General features: G+C 40.7%; 1 protein-coding gene across 2 annotated transcripts in view; it reads left to right on the top strand.

The window, feature by feature from the left end:
• The window catches only part of LOC126161669 (cleavage stimulation factor subunit 2 tau variant), a 90286-nt gene extending 70239 nt beyond the window's left edge, over positions 1–20047 (top strand). The window contains exons 6-9 of one of the 2 annotated variants that reach the window (XM_049917666.1): positions 13326–13352; positions 13511–13587; positions 15515–15648; positions 19835–20047. In XM_049917666.1, the coding sequence (XP_049773623.1) occupies positions 13326–13352; positions 13511–13587; positions 15515–15648; positions 19835–19954 (358 nt within the window). In that variant the 3' untranslated portion in view covers positions 19955–20047. The remainder of the gene's footprint in view (positions 1–13325; positions 13353–13510; positions 13588–15514; positions 15649–19834) is intronic. The other variant, XM_049917667.1, reaches the window with a different exon arrangement.
• The last annotated feature ends 287 nt before the right edge of the window (positions 20048–20334 follow it).

Raw genomic sequence — 20334 nt, 5'->3', positions numbered from 1 at the left:
TTTGCTTTAGGGCAGGTCTTGTAATGGGTTAAGCCTCTTCCACTTTTGTTTGTTGATATCCAATCTTTTCATTTCTGAATATTTGTCTCCTTTGATATTGTCCAGCATCTGATATCTTCTTTTCCCTTTTCCCCTCCACCATTCCTTCTCTTCATTCCTTCAATAAACAGTCCCTCCTCAAACGATGTCAAATCCAGTTTCGTTTTGTCTTTCTGGTGACTTTCGCCCTGTTTCTTTCTTCTCCAACTCTTCTTAATACTTCTTCATTCCTTTCTTGGTCTTCCCATTTCACTTTTTTCTTTCTTCTCCATATACACATCTCTAGTGCCTCCAGTCTTCTTTCGTTTCCCTTCCTCAGTGTCCAGGTCTCTGCACCTACAGTGCAACATTCAGATGTAACATTTGGAAAGTCTTTTCCTCAGATCTTTGTTCAGTGGTCCGCAAAGTAATTTCTGTTTCCTCTCTCTCTCTCTCTCTCTCTCTCTCTCTCTCTCTCCCCCCCCCCCCCCAATTGCAGTTCTTTTCCTAATTTCTGTTGAGCAATAAATATCATCTATTATTACACTTCCCAAGTAATTGAAGTTATTCACTTGCTCTATTTCCTCTCCCCCTATTTTCATATGGCATTTTCTCCCCTTTCCTCCAGTTACCATGCTTTTCATTTTCTTCTTGTTAGTCTTCATTCCATATTCATCTGATTTTGTGTTTAGATCATCTAACATTTGTTCTATCTCTCTTGCACTCTCTGCCATCACAACCATGTCATCTGCAAATCTTATACAGTCCACTTTCCAACCCCCCTCCTCTCCTTCCATAAAAATTTTCATTAGTAATTTCCTCCAGGTAGATATTGAACAGTGTTGGTGATAAACAACCACCTTGTCTTACACCTCTTCCCAGTTCAGTTTCTTCACTCATCACACCTATTCTTACTCTTGCTCTCTGGTTCAAATATAAATTTCTAATTAGCCGTCTATCCATCCAGTCAACTTCATGTTTCCTTAAGATTTCCATCAGTTTGTCCCATCTGACACAGTCAGAAGCCTTCTCAAGATTAATGAACACAACATACACCTTCCTTTTCTTTTCCATGTACCTCTCTCCTACCACTCTCAGTAACCCAATGGCATCTCTATTTCTCACTCCTCGCCTGAAACCAAATTGTTCATCTCCTATTAGCTTTCTATATAGCCTTCTGTTGAGCGTCCTCAGCAAGACTTTGGCTGCATGCGATATTAGGCTCACTGTTCCATGTTCCTCACACTTTTTGCTGTTCTTTTTCTTTTCTATAGGTATTAAGATACTTTCTGTATAGTCCTTTGGCCATTTTCCTGTCATGTACGAGGTGTACAACTTTGTTTCTGCCATTTTTCCCCCAACATTTGAGGCTTTAATTAAACAAATTGGTTACACATGTATCATTCAAAGTATTTTCCATCACTGGCCACTACTATCTCCCATCTTTCAGGCAATGTACAAATCCCGCGTCAATAAAATTGTTCATCTTTTGAAGCGATCCACGAATCAATCCAATTTGTGACTTCTCCATAAGATTGGAAATGCTGGTCAGCCAGGCCATCTAAATAGGTGATAGTCAGAGGGAGCAATGTCTAGAGAATACGGCGGGTGGGGTAGGACTTCTCATTTTAACGTTACCAAATACGTTTTTACTTCTTTTGTAACGTGGGGTCAAGCATCGTGCTGTATTGCGACCATTTGTCTTTTAATGCTCTGCACAGACACATTAATTGTGTTGGGTAACAAGAACCTGAGATTGTTTCACTTGGTTTTACCGCCTTATAGTACCTGACACCGAGCTGATCCCACCAAATGCAGAGCATGATCTTGGAACCGTGAATATTTGGTTTGGCCATCGATGTGGAAGCATATATCCCCATGATTTTTTGCATTTAAGGTTATCATAATGCAGCTATTTTTCATCCCCAGTCACAATGCATTGCAGAAATCCCTTCCGTTTTTGCTTCTGAAGCAACTGTTCACAAACACACAAACGCTGTTCAACGTCTCTGGTATCAGCTCACACGAGACCCAAGTTCATTCTTTCTGAATCATGCCCATAGCCTTGAGACATTTTGAAATGGCTTGCTGTGTCACTCCCACTAATTGTGCGAATTCTTCTTGAGTTTGACGCGAGTCTTCACTCAGCAATGTCTCCAATTCTGCATCTTCGAAAATATTCTCTCTTCCACCACTATGCCGCTCTATGACGTTAAAATCACTGTTCTTGAAGCATTGAAGCCACTCACGACACTTTCTTTCACTAATAGCATCCTTATCATACATACTTGAGAACATTCGATGAGACTCAGCCTCTGTTTTCTACATATTGAAACAAAACAGTAACACCTCCCACAAATGACAAGAATTAGTCTTGTAAACTGACATTCTTAATCAAGAATAACTTTATGATGCAGACACAAATCAACTAATGTTTGAATGAGGTTATGTTGACCGAGGTCCAAGCTAACTGCCTGATGTCTGCGATCTGTTTCTTTTGACCGCTACTTACCCTCGTTGCCACCTATCGGCAAACGGCGGATGCAAAGTTGTACACCTTGTATGTTTGATTACACAATTCAATCCACTCCCTTTTCCCTTCTTTCTCCAACGACTTCAACAGTTCCGCAGGAATCTTATCAATTCCCATTGCCTTTCCATTTTTCATCTCCTTCATAGATGCTTTAATCTCACTAGTTAGTCTTGCATTTCCTTTGTAAACATTTGCAGCTATTTTTTCTTCTTCTTCTATCCCAATCTCTTCTTCACTTGGTCGGATGTCTGCATCATATAACCATTCTATATATTCTTCACATCTTCTCATTATTTCTTGCGGTTCACTCACCATTTTTCCGTCTATTTACTTTGGTCCATTGTTGTTTCTCTTTTCCCTGAATGTCAAATCCACTGCTTCTTTGTACATCAAATCATATTTTCCTTCTTTCTCTATCTTGTCACACTTTTCTGTCAGCCATTTCTCCTTTGCTTGTTCTGTCTCCCTTCTTAATTCATTATTAATGTCCTATAGTTGCGCTTCCCTTCTTCTGTGTTTACAGTTTTCCTTTTCCTGCAGCCATCCATCTTGGTTATCATATCTGTTGTTACCGATTCTTTCTTTGCTTTTTTTTCCTCTCCTTGACTCCAAGCATATCCGTAGCTGCCTTTTTGATCCCATTTTTAAAACGATCCCATCTTCCTTCAGTGCATTCTGTTTCCTGTCCTCGCATCATGATTTCACAATATGCATTCTCTGATTTTTCACAGTTGCCTTGTCTTTCAGTTTGTCAAAGTTAATGTGCCCTCTCTTCTGTCCTTTCCAGGTTCTTTACAATTTAACTAGAACCTCAGCTACTACAAATATATGATCTGAATAAATATCTGCCCCTGGATAACTTTTGACACTCTTTAGGCAATTTCAGTATCTTTGTTGTATCATTATGTAATCAACTTGATATCTTTTGTTGTCAGATCAAGATATCCAAGTATACCGTCCTCTTTTGTGGTTACCAAATAGAATATTTCCAACTTCCGTGAAATTTTCATTGAAGTATTCCAACAATGTTTGCCCTCTCTCATTTCTTTCTCCCAGTCCAAATTTTCCCAGAGCTTTACCTTCTGGTGCCTCACCAACTACTGGATTCCAATCACCCATTATGCATTTCTTTTCTCTCTCTGCTAAGTTTTCTATCTTATCATAACAATCTTCTACGTCTTTGTCTGAATGATTATTTGTTGGCATATTGACCTGGATGATAACTAAGTCTTTTTGTTCCCTTTAAATCTCATCATCAATATTCTTCAACTAACTTATTCAACCTTGATAACCTTATCCTTCAGTCTTTTATCTATCAAAATTCCAACCTGTACATTCCATTTTTATCTTCACCTGAATAGTACAGTCGAAAGTCGGCACTTTCTAGTTTTCCAAAACCACCCCATCTCACCTCACACATTCCAGGTACATCCAGTTTGTTTCTTGTCGTTGGAAGGCAGTGGGAAACCACCACTGGAATTACTTCCCTAGATGTTCATGGAATGTACCTCTTTGTACAATATTCCGGAGATAAAGCTTCCCCTCAATCAAATCTCTGGGAGGGGAATACAACAAGGACACAGAGATTAGTGCAAATGGAAAAGGAAGGAAGAAAAAGAAGAAGGAAGACTTATTGAGGATTGGAACTTGGATTGTTTTAACCCTTCTCCAGGAAGGGAAATTAGAAAAACTGTGGTGGGCTGAACCTTGAATTGGAATTTGTGTCGGGGAGGGAGATATACTACAGTAATCCATACAGCTCTGGTAGCCACAGTGCCATTGTGGTGCAGCTGTTAGCAAATCTGCCTAGTAAGCAGGAGACCTGGATTCGAATCCTGGTGCTGGTACAAGTTTTAGTTCATTGCTTCAGCGTGCATCATTATTGTAGATAAAGGTGAGACTGGGTGCTTTTCAGGATCATCAACTATACGTGATTTATAGAGTTATTTCCCTACTTTCTAAATCACTATTACTGTGGAACTGGTGGGCAGTTAGAACATTTTACTGCTAATAGGGATACAAAAGTGAGCGGAAAGTAAAAAAGGTTGATTATCCATGGTCTAAGCACTTAAATTACTCCAAGCTGCCTTCAACTGTTGAAATTAACTTCATTCATACACTGTTGCACAATTTCAGCCTTAGGCCATTTTCAAATACCCTTAAGATAACATTCTGACACTCAGGACTTGTTTTAGTTATCCACTCAACATGTGTTGTATCTGTATATGTGATTTGAATTTGTTGTCACACTACCACAGGAATAGTTCTAGTTGGAATATTTTAATTATACATATGAGGTTTGCATCGAAAAGCAATAGGCTAGCAGGAGTGCTTCATATACAACACACACATGGGCCAGTTTGCAAAATTTGTCATGAAATTTTGATGGCCATGAATGTACACTGGTGTCTAAAGCAGCAAACTGCTATTTCCCCATCCTGTGTCTAATTCACGATATAATCATACAAACTGTCAACAGATGTTGTTACGATTGTGTTCTGCATGGAAGATGGCTTTCCGATCAATGGACAACCACACCAGCAATGACCTCAGGGCATCTGTCAAGTGGGGTAGTGTTAGCAGGATAGTCCCACATCCACAGTTACTGTGTACACTGTGCAGAATGGCACAGAGAAGACGCCTGCAGACTCTCTGCTGTGGAAGGCCACAGGAAGAATGGAAGCAGGGGAATAGCAAATTAATGTTGCCCGATGGCTTAACATGAATCATTCTATTGTTTCTCAGATGAGGTGACAATTTATAAAGAGTGAAACTGTATCCCGGCGACCAGGACAGGGCCAAGCAAGTGTGACATTTCCCCCTGCGGGTCTGGGGGTTAGAATAGACCCGAGGTATTCCTACTTGTCATAAGAGGCGACTAAAAGGAGTCTTAACAATTTCGGCCTTCTGTGATGGCTCCTGTAGGCTTTGACCTCCATTCTTCCAAATTTTGGTGAAGCGTGAGCCAATTGGGGAAGGGCACGTTACATGGTCTTTCATGTCCATCATGCACTGAGACCTTCAGCATTCTTCAACGCCATGGCTTTGCAGTTCCGCTCATTCTCCATCTGGGGGGCGAGAACACCTTCCTGGGTGTGTTTTCTTCCATCCACTGTGCACTGTCATTTCTGCGCCGATGATGATCATGGACTTCTTTGCACCTCATATCCAGCACGGTAGCCAGTCCATTGTGGTGGGCCCGCTATGTACCCTATGGCTGTCGCCCCTCTGACTACACAGGGATTGCTCTGATGATGCCTGCACCGTTAACCCCCCACATATGCTAAGGAGTAGATGCCCATCTCCCTGGGGCATAGGGACTCGCAGCAATGGCCATCCTGCCAGGTGGCTCTTGCTTAGGCTGGCAGCACCCATGGAAAGGACCCCTGGTCGGAGTGGGTGGCATCAGGGTGGATGACATGCCATGAAGCATATTATGTTCTCTCTTGCTGGTGGTCCAATGCCACTATGAAGCATATTACGTTATCTTTTGCTGGTGGTCCAATGCCAGCAGTCTCTAAATGGTCAAGGTCTAACTTTAATGTGAAGAAGTATGACCCCAAATCGTTCCCCTGCCTGACCACACCATGGGAGGAATGCCAGGCTAAGGATGGCAGTGGACCTTATTCACCCCAGTACGTCGTATGTGCAAGAGCTGATGGGCAATCTTTCATGTCAATGAAGCCTCAGTTCTTTGTGGAACATTTAGAGGATACATTTGGGGAGGTGGAAGGAGTGTCCAAAATGCAGTCTGGGTCAGTCTTGATAAAAACAGCATCCTCTGCCCAGTCACAGGCATTGCTCACCAGTGAAAATCTGGGGGATGTTTCTGTTTCCATCACACTCCATAAGAGCTTAAATATGGTCCAGAGTATTATATTCTTCAGGGACCTTCTTTTGCAGTCTGATGACGAGCTGCACAACAACTTAGAGTGACAAGATGTTCATTTCGTCTGGCGCATCCATCGGTATCCGAGAGATAATCATGTTGCCACGTGTGCCTTCATCTTGGCCTTCAAAGGTGACACATTACCCAAGAAGGTCAAGGTGATGGTATACCACTGTGATGTAAAACCATGAGGTGCTTTAAGTGTGGGAAGTTTGGGTGTATGTTTTCCCACTGTACTTCCAGAGTCACCTGTCGAGATTGTGGATGTCCTTGATATCCTAATACTCCATGTGCTCCGCCAGTGTCAACTACGGAGAGCACCATTCCCCTTGCTCAACAGACTGCAGGATTCTATAGGAAGAAAGGAAAATTATGGAATTCAAGACCCTGGAACGATTAATGTACACTGAGGCTATAAGGAAATTTGAACAGCTATATCCTGTGCGTATGACATCCACTTACGCTGCTGCAATGACAACAGTTCTAGCCCCTTCAGTTCCGCCGTTTACAGTTGGTTCTCAGAGCTGTAAGACTCCACCTCCCCTTGATTGTGGGGGGCACTACTTCTATCCTTGTTGCTCCTGCACCTCCTATTTCGGGATCATCACTCCCCACTTCTCAGCCAGAGAAGCACAAGTCTTCTTAGACTCCTCTCGCTGGGGACAGGGGGCAAAACAGACACCTCCCAATGGCTTAAGCACCCACAGGTAGCTGGTCTTAGGGCTTCACGGTCCTCCTCAGTCCCTGGGACTGAATCAATGAAGCCCTTCCAGCCAGAAAAACCTAAGGATCAGCAAGAGAAACCTAAAAGGAAAAAGACCCCTCAAGATCCAAGACATTGTGGTGGCACCCACACCACTGCTACCTACAAGCTGTGTATCTGAAGATGAAGTGGAGGTTCTGGCATCCCCTGAGGATCTAGATCTCACTGGACCCTCAGACACGATTGATATTGATCGCACAGGTACTCAATCGGTGGCAGCGGGTGACTCTGAGGTGTAAACTGCCTACTTGAGCGATTCATGCCTTCCCAGCCTCACTATAATGTCATCCTCCAGTGGAATTGCTGCGGTTTTTTCCACCACCTGGCTGAGCTACAGCAAATGTTAAGCTTTACACCTGCTTTGTGCATTGCTCTCCAGGAAACCTGGTTCCCGGCAATGCGGACCCTTGCCCTCCACAGCTATAGGGGATATTACAGGAACCATACTGAATATAATAGTGTCAGGTGGAGTTTGCATCTATGTCCTTAACTCAGTATGTAGTGAACCTATGCTTCTTCAAACTCCTCTTGAAGCTGTGGCTGTCAGGATAAGGACAACACAGGAAACCACTGCCTGCAACGTGTATCTTCCTCCAGATAATGCAGTATCCCTGAATGTATTGGCTGCGCTGATTCATCAACTCCCTACACCTTTCCTACTTTGGGAAATTTTAACACCCATAACCCTTTGTGGGGTCGTACCGTGCATACTGGCCGAGGTAGAGATATCGAAAATTTACTGTCTCAACTTGACCTCTGCCTCCTAAATACTTGGGCCTCCACACATTTCAGTGTGGCTCATGGTACATACTCGGCCATTGATTCACCCCTCTGCAGCCCCGGACTTCTCCCATCTGTCCACTGGAGAGCCCATGATGACTTGTGTGGTAGTGACCACTTTCCCATCTTCCTGTCACTCCCCCGGTGTCATTCCCCCTGATGCCTACCCAGATGGGCTTTCAACAAGGCAGACTGAAAAGCTTTCACCTCTGCTGTCACCGTTGAATCTCCCCCACATGGTACCATCGATGTCGTGGTTGAGTGGGTCTCTAGAACGATCGTTTCTGTGGCGGAAAACACGATCCCTTGTTCCTTTGGGTGGCCCCAGCGAAAGTCAGTACCTTGTGGTGGTCGCCAAACATTGCTGATGCAATTAAGGAGCATCGGCGAGCTGTACAGCGACATAAGCGGCACCCTTCCCTGGCGCACCTGATAGCTTTCAGACGGCTCCATGCCTGCATTCGCCAGTTTATAAAAAGATCGAAACACGAGTGTTGGGAGAGGTATGTCTTAGTCTCTGCTTTGGAGAATTCCACTGCAGCCTTTCGCATCCTCAAACGGCAGATGGAACATCACAGTGAATCCTATAACACTCCATTTACTGTGTGGGACCTCACCAGCGCCCTTTCACATTGCCCCGGCACAACTCTCGGGCCAGATTGGATCCTCTGTCAGATGATTAAACATCTCTCGTCGGACTACCAGCAACATCTCTTCATCATCTCCAACCGTATCTGCTGTGATGGTGTATTCCCATCACAATGGCGGGAGAGCACAATCATTCCAGTGCTCAAACCCAGTAAAACCCTCTTGATGTGGATAGCTACCAACCCTTCAGCCTCACAAATGTTCTTTGTAATCTGTTAGAACGTATATTGAGTTGGCAGTTGTGTTGGCTCCTGGAGTCACAGAGCCTACTGGCTCCATGCCACGGCGGTTTCCACCAGGGTCACTCTATCACTGATAATCTCGTGTCTCCATTCGGATGGCAGATGCCAGCACTTGGTTGCTGTCTTTTTTGGTTTAAGGAAACACAATCTGGCAACATCATATCCTTACCATGTTATATGAGTGGGGTCTCTGCAGGGCTCTGTATTGAGTGTGTGTCTATTTTTACTGGCCATTAATGGTCTAGCAACAGCTGTAGGGCTGTCCATCTCACCTTCTCTGTGTGCAGATGACTTTTTCAGTTCCTACTGCTCCTCCCGTTGCTGAGTGGCACCTACAGGAAGCCGTCCCAAGGCACAGTCATGAGCTCTAGCCCACGGCTTCCAATTTTCAGCCACAAAGTCATGTGTCATGTACTTTCTGTTGGTATCTTACCATTCATCTATAACCAGAACTTTAGTTTGATGATGATACACTCACTGTAGTGGAGACATAGCAGTTCTTAGGACTAGTTTTCGCTGCCTGCTTAACTTGGCTTCCTCATCTTAGTCAGCTTAAGCGGAAATGCTGCCAGCACCTCAATGCCCTCCAGTGCGGAGCAACACCACCTGGTGTGCAGATCGCTCTACACTGCTGCAGCTCTTCGGAGCCCTTGTTCAATCCACCTTGACTATCAGAGTCTGGTTTATGGTTTGGCAGGCGGCACCCTCAGCATTTCGGTTACTAGACCCAATGCAGCACTGCGGAGTTAGACTAGTAACAGGAGCTTTTAGGTTGAGTCTAGTGACCAGCGTACTGGTGGAGACCAGAGTCCCTCCATTGCAGATCAGGTGTGCACAACTGTTCGCCAGCTACATTTATACATTCGTAGTTCTCCTGAGCATCCAAATTACTATTACCTCTCGCAGGGACTCTACGGGTCTCTGCCAGCTCTGCATTGGCTACACTTGGGCGGCCCATGACTATCTCTTGCACCGTGAAGACCCAACTGAGTGTCAGTGCAGCGCCCGGTTGACAGCGGCCCATACTCTGTTGCGCTGTCCTACTTTGGCTGCCCTGCGACAATATCTTCGGGTTACCGAACTTGTTACCATTAATTTTAGCAGACAACACCTCATCAGCTGATGCAGCTTTATGTTGTATGCATAAGAGGGGGGAGGGGTTGTCTTTCTATCTAAGTTTTAGCGCTTGTCGTTTGTCCCTCCGTGTCCTCTACCCTAGTGCTTTTAGGCTGGAGGTTTTAATGTGTTGCAGAGTGGCTGGCTTCTCCTTTTTATTCTCGTGGTCAGTCAGCCACTGTCATCTGCTCTCCTGTTTTAATCTCTTCCACCTGTTTCTTGCATCTCTTTCTGGTTTTTGTGTCCTATTTTGTTTATTGTAGTGGTTATTGTCCTTCTGTCATTATTGTGGTTTTTTTCCTTTCTCCCAGTTTTGTGCTGTGAGTGTCGTCTGTTTTATTCTTTCTCTTGTGGAATTATTAGAATAGGAACAATGGACTGATGACTTATTAGTTTGGTCCCTTCCCCCCTCTTTAAACCAGCCAACCAACATGTGTATGAGAAAGAGTAGGACCATTGTTTGGCAGTAAGGGCATGACGGCACCGCCTTAGTGCTGCACTGCAACTGGCATCTGAATTCGCAGCATCCCCTGGATGTGTTGCATTGAGGCAAACAGTGTACAGAAGGCTTCAGCAGAATGGCCTTTATTGTTGGGGACTTGATGTCTGTTTACCTCGTGCACATCTTCACAGAAGGGAACATCTAATTTGGAACCGTCAACATGCCACCTGGATGGTCAAACGGTGTGCCAATGTTCTTTTCATAGATGGTCCCAGTTTAGATTGGAGAGTGATTTTAACTGCTGTCAGGTACAGTGAGGAGATCTTATGATCTCGCGCACGATTGTTAAGAGTTGCTGTGGGCCCAGACTTCGTATTGATGGACGGTAATGCTTGATCTCACAGAGCACAGGTAGTAGATGTTGTTTTGGAAACAGAAGATATTGCACACATGGTGTGGCCTGCTCACTCTCCCAATTTGAATCCCATAGAGCATGTTTGGAATTCACTAGGGAGACAGAGTGCATCACGTCAGCATCCACCAACCACTCTCGAAGACTTTTGAGCATTTCTGCAGGAAGAATGTGCTTTATTGCCTCAACATAAGATTGATGATGACATCTTTCACAGCATGTCCCGTCATTGTAAGGCCTGTATTGGTGCGAGAGGTCACACCTCATACTGAGCACATTAATCAGTTGTCAGAATGTGTGTGCAAATCCGCTTTTTAAGTTGAAAAAAACCAAGAACATTTTGGTATACCATTATGCATATTGTAATTGATTACATTCTGTATTCTTTACATTGTTCCTACTTTACTATCGCCTGTTTATACCGTTTGGTGGCAAAATACATGCAGTCTTGCAAAATTTCCATTTGCTGTTTTAATTTTGGACAACGGTGTGTATGCTAATTTATTGCATACAGTGTAATATATGTTCCGTTTTTATTGCTGCTTTTAACTATGAAGTGTGTATTGATGAGGTAACTTTGTTTTTGTAAAAAAATTAACAGCGTTCTTGAAAATGGTTTAAGGCTGAAATTGTATGTTAGCATATAAATAAACTAAAATTCAGTAGTTGAAGGTGGTGTGAAGTCAGATAAGAAATTCATGGCAACCGTGGACTCTGCTTCAGAGAAATATGTTTAAACCTGAAAGAATTAAAGGAAGATTGGTAAAGTGTGTTGCCCTGAGAGAAATTGCAGAGTAGAAAGCAGACATAATCATCATTCAGATGACCACTTCCCTTTCCAGTATCATGTTCCAGACAGAAGAGACACTAAAAGAAAGTCAGCAAAATGGGCTCTCAACAGAGCAAACTTGATTTGTATATTCAGTAGCTATACATGAGCACAAGGAAGATGTCATGGACTTGGTGTAGTTTATTACAAGTGTGATCCACCAGGCTGCTGAGATGTCTATACCTCAGAGTACCATAGGAAGCAACCTATTTCCTGTTCAAATGATGAATGTTTTTCTGCAGCTGGCAGGTGACACTGTGAAGGTGAAACATAGTGAAACATAGCAGTCTTTACAGTTGCCAGGGCAAAAGCACAGGGAGCAATTGAAGACCATAAAAAGTCTGTACCAAGAGTTTTTCAGTTCCATGGATCATACCACACCAGCCACAAGAGCATTTGAGTTGAGTATAAGGTCTCCGATAAAGACAAATAAATACCTACTTCTGCCATAACATAGCTGCAGAAGGGACGCATTCGGACTTAAGTTCATAGTTCCTCTCTGAATGCATTCCAGCTTTATTGCTTCTCTGGCATCTCTTCCCTCTGTATCTCATTGATGCACCCACTTCTCAGCTGTCCTTGATAAGCATCTTTATTCTCAGGCTGGCTGAGCAACCCATTTGGCCAGCACATTACACAGTCCTTCCATGAAGAACAGTTGTTCTTTCCGGATAGGAGACACGCACCTCAGCAATTTTATTCAAGAGAATGGTGTCCCTCCAGGGAGTATTTTAAGTGTCACCCCTTTCACCAAGCTTGTGAACAGTATAACTAACACTGTAATAATTCCAGTGAGGACTTTTGTAGGTGACTTTATGTATCCTGTCTTGCATCCATTACTTGTCAATTGCTGGAGGGATGGCTATGAAAGATAGGTTCAGTTTTTAACAGATAATACAATGTGTGTTCATTGTGAATGACTTCGGTCAGCATTTCAGCAAAACATAACTGCATTTTAAACACATTGTTTACCATTTTAATTAGTCAGTTTGATTCCTGATGGTTGTATTTGATCAAAGACTCACATAGGTATCACACTAGTGGAATCTTGAAGGGAGGGCACTCAGAGCATTAGAAATCTTAAAAGTGTCTCAGTGGATAGACAAGTCCTTCCTGCAGCAGTTTTGTAAAACCTTTGTCTGATACTTTCTGATCAGCAGGTGAAGCATTAATGGCTCTGCCAAAACTTCATATGTAACACTGTTGTACACAGTACACCATGAAGGCATCAGACTGGCAACAGGCACTTACAGAAAAAGATCGATGTCTAGTCTGTGCGGAGGAGCTAGTGAGCCACTAATTGACTGTACATCTAGAAGCTAGCAACATTTGTTTGCCTGTTGGCAAGTTGTTACCACTTTATTCCTTAAACATATTACTTTATATGTATTGATATTGTGCAAGAATAAGTTTGACAGTGGGCATTGCTCTGCTTACCACTGCAGACAAAATTATTTGATGTTTAAGCAACACTTCTAAAAGTATAGTAAACATGGATGTATATGTGTGAGAGCAGTTTTCATGCAAAACGTAGTATAATACTAAATATTGATAAAATAAGTCAGTTTATTAATAAGTTAATGTAATGTAACTAGTGAAATAGTCTTTATTTTGTGTCGTGATGCATTATGATTGTTCTGTTATCTGTTACAGCACTCAAAATGTGGATGCAGTCGAGAGGTTGGTTTCGCATTTAAAGTTCATTTTGGCATGGTCCAACAAAACTCTGTAGAACAAACAGTTTCAAGTATTTTTGTAGGAGTGAGATTTTTGAGACTGTAAGAAATGTGCATGTATATATTGATGTTTTGTTTCTAAAACTGTTGAAATATCCACAGCTTCACCCGTGACCCAAGAGTTACTGTTGCTGACAGATTTCCACGAGATCCAAGGGAACGTGTGGATCCTCGGACAGGTAATTTTTGTATCGATATTGTGTATAGCAATGGTTCCCAACCTGGGGATAATTACCCCCTGATGGGTAAAATGAAATTTTCTGAGGCTTAAAAACTAAATTATTTTAAAAACATCAGTACCATTACCACAATTTTATAAGACTCTAATATTGATTATACAAGTTGTCAATAATTACTTTTTCTCAATTAGTAGCATTAATGCGACACAGGTTGCAAGTTGCTCCCACAGTCCACCCGCTACACACGTGTTGTGCTTTTTCCTGTACATCGCCGATGATAAAAGTAAGACATCTGCATAACAAATGCTAAATATCTCAAGAAAATGTCTTTTCCATGTTATAGGTACGATCTGCAGTAGCCCAGAAATTGCTTCATTACTAGGTTCAAAAGAGATAAATGATTTAATTGACAGAATGACACAGCAGTAACTACATAAGGGCTACTGTAGTGCTGTACACATTATTATTATTATTATTATTATTATTATTATTATTATTACTGCTGCTGCTGCTGCTGCTGCTGCTGCTGCTGCTGCTACTACTACTACTACTACTACTACTGCTACTACAACTACTACTATTTCTATAAGTGGCTGTGGTCAGACACAAAGCATTAACAGCCTGAAGTCTTCCAATTTCCACAAGTTCAGAAGTAAGGAGTGCAGCAATCAGGTGATTTACTGTATAGTATAGTGCACACATTAACTTGGTTGATTTTAAATGGGGTTGCAGGGTGCAGGTCAAGCAAGTGCAAATGGAGAGGTGTAATGCAGGGGACATATTTTGTAGCAAGTGTCTACCCTCACTGTTGATAATTAGTTTTCAAACGTGAGAAGGCGTTGTGTGTGGTACTTGCAATGCTCCATGTGCTAAAATTGATTATAACGTGGAGGAGGGGGTGCTAGCAGTGTCTAATTGAACTCCGGGGTAATGGTCTAAGAAAGGTTAGGAACCACTGGTGTATAGCATGTTGTAGTTAATCAGTTCAACTAGGTCCCAAAACATGTTAGCAGCAATACAGTTCAGAAGGAAGTAGATTGTGGTATACCATTGTTTCAAAGAATACATGAATGTCTTCTGGATATTTGGATTGTGAAAGAAAGTGGGGATGGTTCACTTTCTAGCAGTATAATGCATCTGCTGACAAAAGTGCATTTGCAGTGGGGAAAACTGAAAAGTGAGAGATTAGCAATATAAATTTTAGGAACATCCACTTTATTCACCAGAGTAAAAATTCTCTGCCTTGCATCTGTTCTAATACTTAAAGAAATTTGTAGCTCAGAAATGTATAAACTCCAATATAGAGGTTACATAGATTGGTGCTTTGAAGACCTCAAATCGTGCTTCTACGCACTGGGTATATGTTGAACAAAATGCATTAACATAAAAGGGGACTTCATTGAAAAATTGTGTGGTTACATAAAATACAGACTGAAAGACTGTGCTTTTACCCTCAAAGTTGCAACAACAGAGATTTTTTCAACAGATGTAGATCTAACCACAAGCTTCATGTAATGTCATAACAGCTTCCTTGCCATGTGTCAGTGTGTACAACGAGAGCAGCATACTTCCTCCCCACTAGAGAAAGTATAGATGTTCTGCAGCTGGTGAAGACCACTTCTCTTACAATGTAATGTGAAAATAGTTTAGAACTTGCATAGCAGATCTATTATGTGGACTAAATTCAACTTGCAGCAATGTTAGAAAAGCATATGCAACCCCTATTACTCTGCCTAACAACAGTCCAGTGCACAGTATAAATTTGTTTTGTTAATTTTCTATTAACTTTTTTGCAATAACTTTATTCAAAACTAAAATTTCTCCTTATACTGTAAGTCATGTTTGATTTGCCATAAAGTCACATTTAGTTGACAGTAGAAAAACCCATATAATTGGGTTAAATGTACCATAGAAAACATATTTGCAGGTACAGCTCCATTACCCGTTGCTGCTCCAAGGCCACCAGCACCAGTAGCTCCAGTGACAGCCCCAAGACCCGCTCCAGCTGCATCGACAGCATCTCCCAGCAGTGCACCAGGAGCAGCTTCAGATCAGGAAAAGGTAGGATTGATTATCACAGAACCAAACTGTACTCTGCAAATAATCATTTAGGTAGTAGTCTATCCCTAGTGTTGTTCAGTATGAACGATTTGCAAGCAGCAAAAGAAATCAAAGATAAATTTGGAATGGGAGCTGTTAGGGAGAAGAAATAAAAACTTTGTTTGCCAGTGACATTATAATTCTGTGAGATGACAAATAACTTGAAAAAGCAGTTGAATGGAATGGATAATGTATAGAAAATGGGTTATAAGTTTAACATCAACAAAAGTAAAAAAAGTGGTAATGGTACATAGCCAAGTTAAATCAGATGATGCCAAGGAAATTAGTTTAGGGAATGAAAAACTGAAAGTAGTGGATGAGATTTGCTATTTGAGCAACAAAATAAGTGATGATAGGCAAAGTAGAGAATGTATAAAGTACAGACTGGCAATAGCATGAAAAGCATTCCAGAAAAAGGCAAATTTATTTACATTGAATATAAATTTGTTAGGAAGTCCTTTCTGAAGGGATTTGTCTGGAGTGCAGCCTTGTACACAAGTGACAGAAGGACGATAGACATTTCAGACAAAAAGAGAATAGAGGCTTTTGAAATGTGATGCTACAGAAGAATGCTGAAGAGTAGATGGGTAGTCATGGAGCTAATGAAGAGGTACTGAATCAAATTGGGAAGAAAAGAAATTTATGCCAAAAATTGATTATAAGAAGGGGTTGCTTGATAGGACACATCCTGGGACATTAAGGAACTGGAAGGTAAAATTTTAGGGGGAGATTGACTTGACTGTAGTAAGCAGACTCAACTGGACTATGGTTGTTTAGTTATGCAGAGATAAAGATGACAGGATGACTAATATGGAGAGTTGCATTAAACTAGCCTTTGGACTTTAGACAACAACAGGGGAAAAAAGTTAATAGTGCAGTAAATTTTGGTTCTTCACATTTTTTTAAATTTTTTTAATTTAATCTGTTCATGTGCTTGTTACTCACTGAAACAGTGCACAACATGCAGGACAAAACATGAGAATTTGCTTACACAGTCTGAGGGTCAGCTTTTAATTTTTACAAATAATTATTATAAGATGCTGTTGAGATGGGCATTACTGGCTTCTTTTTTTTTTTTTTAATTGTTGTTAAAACAGTGTTACTGCTGGTGGTATCTCAATTCAGTAATGTCATTTAATCATTTCATTTCATGTCAACCTAATGATGATTTAAGATTGAAACAAAAAGTGTTTTGAACTAAAAAAAAAGGTAGTGTAAATTGCATTAAGGAAACGCTAAAAAAGATTTGACAAAGGAAATACGATATCCATATACAATGTTGTGGCAGGTGATAAAATTTGTCTATGTTCATTTGAGCCAGAGACTAGTAGTAATTGAATATTTAGATGTTCCAGGACAAAAAGAAACCAAAAAAATGGATTTTGTTTATGGATTGTGATATTGTGACCATTGTTTTACAGGATCAAGAAAAGGTTAATGATGAATGGGGTACAATAATTTGTTTGCCACAAATCATTGATGAAATTGGGACAACTGGAAACATCACATTCTTCATCCTGATAATGCAGCACTCCAACAGAATAACATTGAATTGATCTGTCAGTGTCCTATTCATCTGATTTATTCCATAATGACTCCTTTTACTCCTTTATGTCAAAACAAAAGACAATGTATGGATAGCAATTTTAATCACCTCAGGGAAATGTTGGAATTCTTTCTAAACTGTGTATTTGGGGGTATGAACTTCAGATTGCAAAAAATATTTCTTGAAACAGTTTGAATGCATGCAAAAGTAGACAAATATTAACTGCAAGTAGTTTGATAAACAATAAAACAATTTATTGCAAAAAAATTGGAAAAACTTAGATAGGGCTCTTGTAGCTGTGTTCAGAATGAAAGATGTTGAAGTAAGTTTTAACAGAAATAGAAATCCATTACTATAAATATTTCAGACAGCAAGCCACCCCAAAAGACTGAAAGATAGTGAGAATTTGTAAGTGCAGTATACTGCCATGAATGACTGAATTGAATTTGTTGCTGAATGACTGAATTGAATTTGTTGCTTTTAGTTAAGACTCTTTTTTACACACTTATTTCTGAAATAGTGTTGAAAAAAGTTGTTTATTAAGCTAACAGGTGTGCCCCTCTCATCCTGGGAGTTGAGAAAATTGCTCTTCCTTTTTGGGCCATCCACAACATGTATCTCTTTTCTGTCCATGAAAGGAGCTATTAGTTCCGAAAACTAGGATAATCACTTTGTAATGTTTTGTGTGTCGGGCAGTTCTAAGAACTTTGCCTACTGAAGGTATGTAATGCCCAATGAGTTTGTCTCATGATGTTACAGTTTCCACGAGTGAATTTTCATTTTGATACAAACAACGCTTCCCTTCCCATACCTGGCAGTAAGTCTCCCCTGATCCGAGGCTCTGAGTGACATTTCCATAACCCCCCCAATTTCCTAAATCTCACCAGCCATTTTCTTCCTCCTCTTCACACTTTCTGCCAGATGAAGGAACTGCTTGCTCTGAAAGCTTGCACATTTCCATAACTTCTGCGTATGTTGACTCCTGCTGCCACTTGATAGTAGATTTTTTTATCTATCAATTACATTATATTTTCAAAAACTTATTATTTTCATTGATATATTAGCTCTTCAGGCCATCATTCATTATTACATAATCCCTTGTCAGTCTTTGTCATCATCTGTCTTGTTCAAACTGTCAACTGTTTCCAACCTTTCATGCTATTTCACTCGTTCATTTATCGGTACTTCTACTATTAACTAAAATGTTGCCCCTATATCTTTCCTAGTACTGTTTTCCATGTGCTTAGATGCATCCATTGTTATTTACAAATTTGCACATAACTCTTTGTTTGTGGTTCAGTGTACACTACAATACCACCCCCCTCCCCCTCCAATTGTCTCTTACCAGTTTATTTCCAGATTAGACACAACTTTTCTTTACTTTCATACTTGCCACTTGCCTTGCTTCTAGGTGGTTCTTTCATGTTGTTGTGTGTGTGTTTCTCACCAAACCACATTGGTCAACTGTTACTGCCATCTTTTGCTTTATTTTATTTCCCAAAAACAGTGTATTACATTTTCTTTAATGATTTCCTCTCTGTTTGCTCTGTTTTTAAGCTTTTGTCTGTTTTCTTGTCTTTTATTGTTGTAATTTTTTCGTATCATAATTTTTTCCTATCATGTTGTTCACTTTTCTCTCGAGAAATTCTCACCCACTCATTACCGGTTGTTAAACCCTGTCTGTTCGCATGATTTTCATTCAGTTTCTTTTACATGTTTTTATTTTTCTTGATTTTCTTCCCCCCCCCCCCTCCTCCACTCCCCTGCTTCTGTTTCATCACTCCCACCATCTCATAATACTCCAAATCCTCCTCTCTACAGTTTTTCCTTCTCATCCCATCTACTAAGACTCCTCTGACTTGGTCTTCTGGGAAACTTTTCTGTATCTGTGTCCATTTCCTAAACCTCGCCAGTCCTTTTGCTTCATCCCTCTTTCTTCCCTTCAGCCCGTCTGCCAGGAGATGAGCCACTGCCTCTAAGCTTGCACATTTTCATAACTTTTATATGTGTTTTCTTCTGCTACCACTTGGTGAATACATTTCTTATCTATACAGTTATGTTATATTTTCAAAAACTGATTATTTTCATTGACATAAAAAAAAACTTTTAATGGTTAATGTGAGTGGATAAATATTTCTTGACTGGCAGAATTCATAATAGGTAGGTTACAGTTAATGTAGAAGTGTCATTAGTGCTTAAGCGATTGTGAAATGAAAACCTCAGGTCGTACAATAAAGAGAGACAATTGTCATTTCTCTAGTTATTGCATATTGTCACTACAGAGGACTTCATTTTGAACTGTTTCAAAATCTGGCCTGTGATGAGTCACAATAAGGAAAGTGTGGAACATAAACATCAGTCTTATTGAGGCTGCATTAATTGGGGATAAAAAAAACTGCCCCACCTACAGGTGGGTAAATCCAAGAAAGAAACAAGGAAGCTGCCATTTTCTTATGTAGTGCCAAGTAAATTATTGTGACAGAAGTATTATATAATGTATTATATAATGTACATTTTAACAAGCAGTGTACTTGAAATACTCACAAGGTTACCTTCCTTTTACTATTCTTTATAAATGTGATTTGTGTATGATTGTTTCAGGCTGCTCTCATCATGCAAGTGTTGCAGCTTTCAGATGAACAGATAGCTATGCTGCCCCCAGAACAGAGGCAGAGCATCCTTGTTCTCAAGGAGCAGATTGCTAAAAGCACCCAGCGTTGATTTTTCTATATTTTTATTATTGTTTTATCCACACATTTAGGAAAACAACATTCCTACTGTAAATAAAATAAATAAAAGTCTATGTAACGAATATATTGTTTTGCTTTAAAGAACAAGAGATAATGGAGTTACAAAACATGAATAGTTGGAGCATACACTGTCATTTATGTTTAACAAAATGTGGAATATTGGACAGCTCTTGACTGTCACATTATGGGCAATCCTTGTTCATTTAATAACATTAACTGTGCATTTCACCCTCCCTCTCCCTCCATCCCCTCCCCATTCCTCCCAGCAAACAGAACAAAAGGGGCTGTGAATATGTGATTTCTCTCACTTGAGGCAAAGTAATACAGGATAACTTAATTTTGTTCATAGTG

This window comes from Schistocerca cancellata, chromosome 2 (genome assembly GCF_023864275.1).
Source record: "Schistocerca cancellata isolate TAMUIC-IGC-003103 chromosome 2, iqSchCanc2.1, whole genome shotgun sequence".
NCBI classification, from domain to species: domain Eukaryota; kingdom Metazoa; phylum Arthropoda; class Insecta; order Orthoptera; family Acrididae; genus Schistocerca; species Schistocerca cancellata.
The sequence above is the reverse complement of the archived record's forward strand: the minus strand, read 5'-3'. Positions and strand labels throughout refer to the sequence as shown.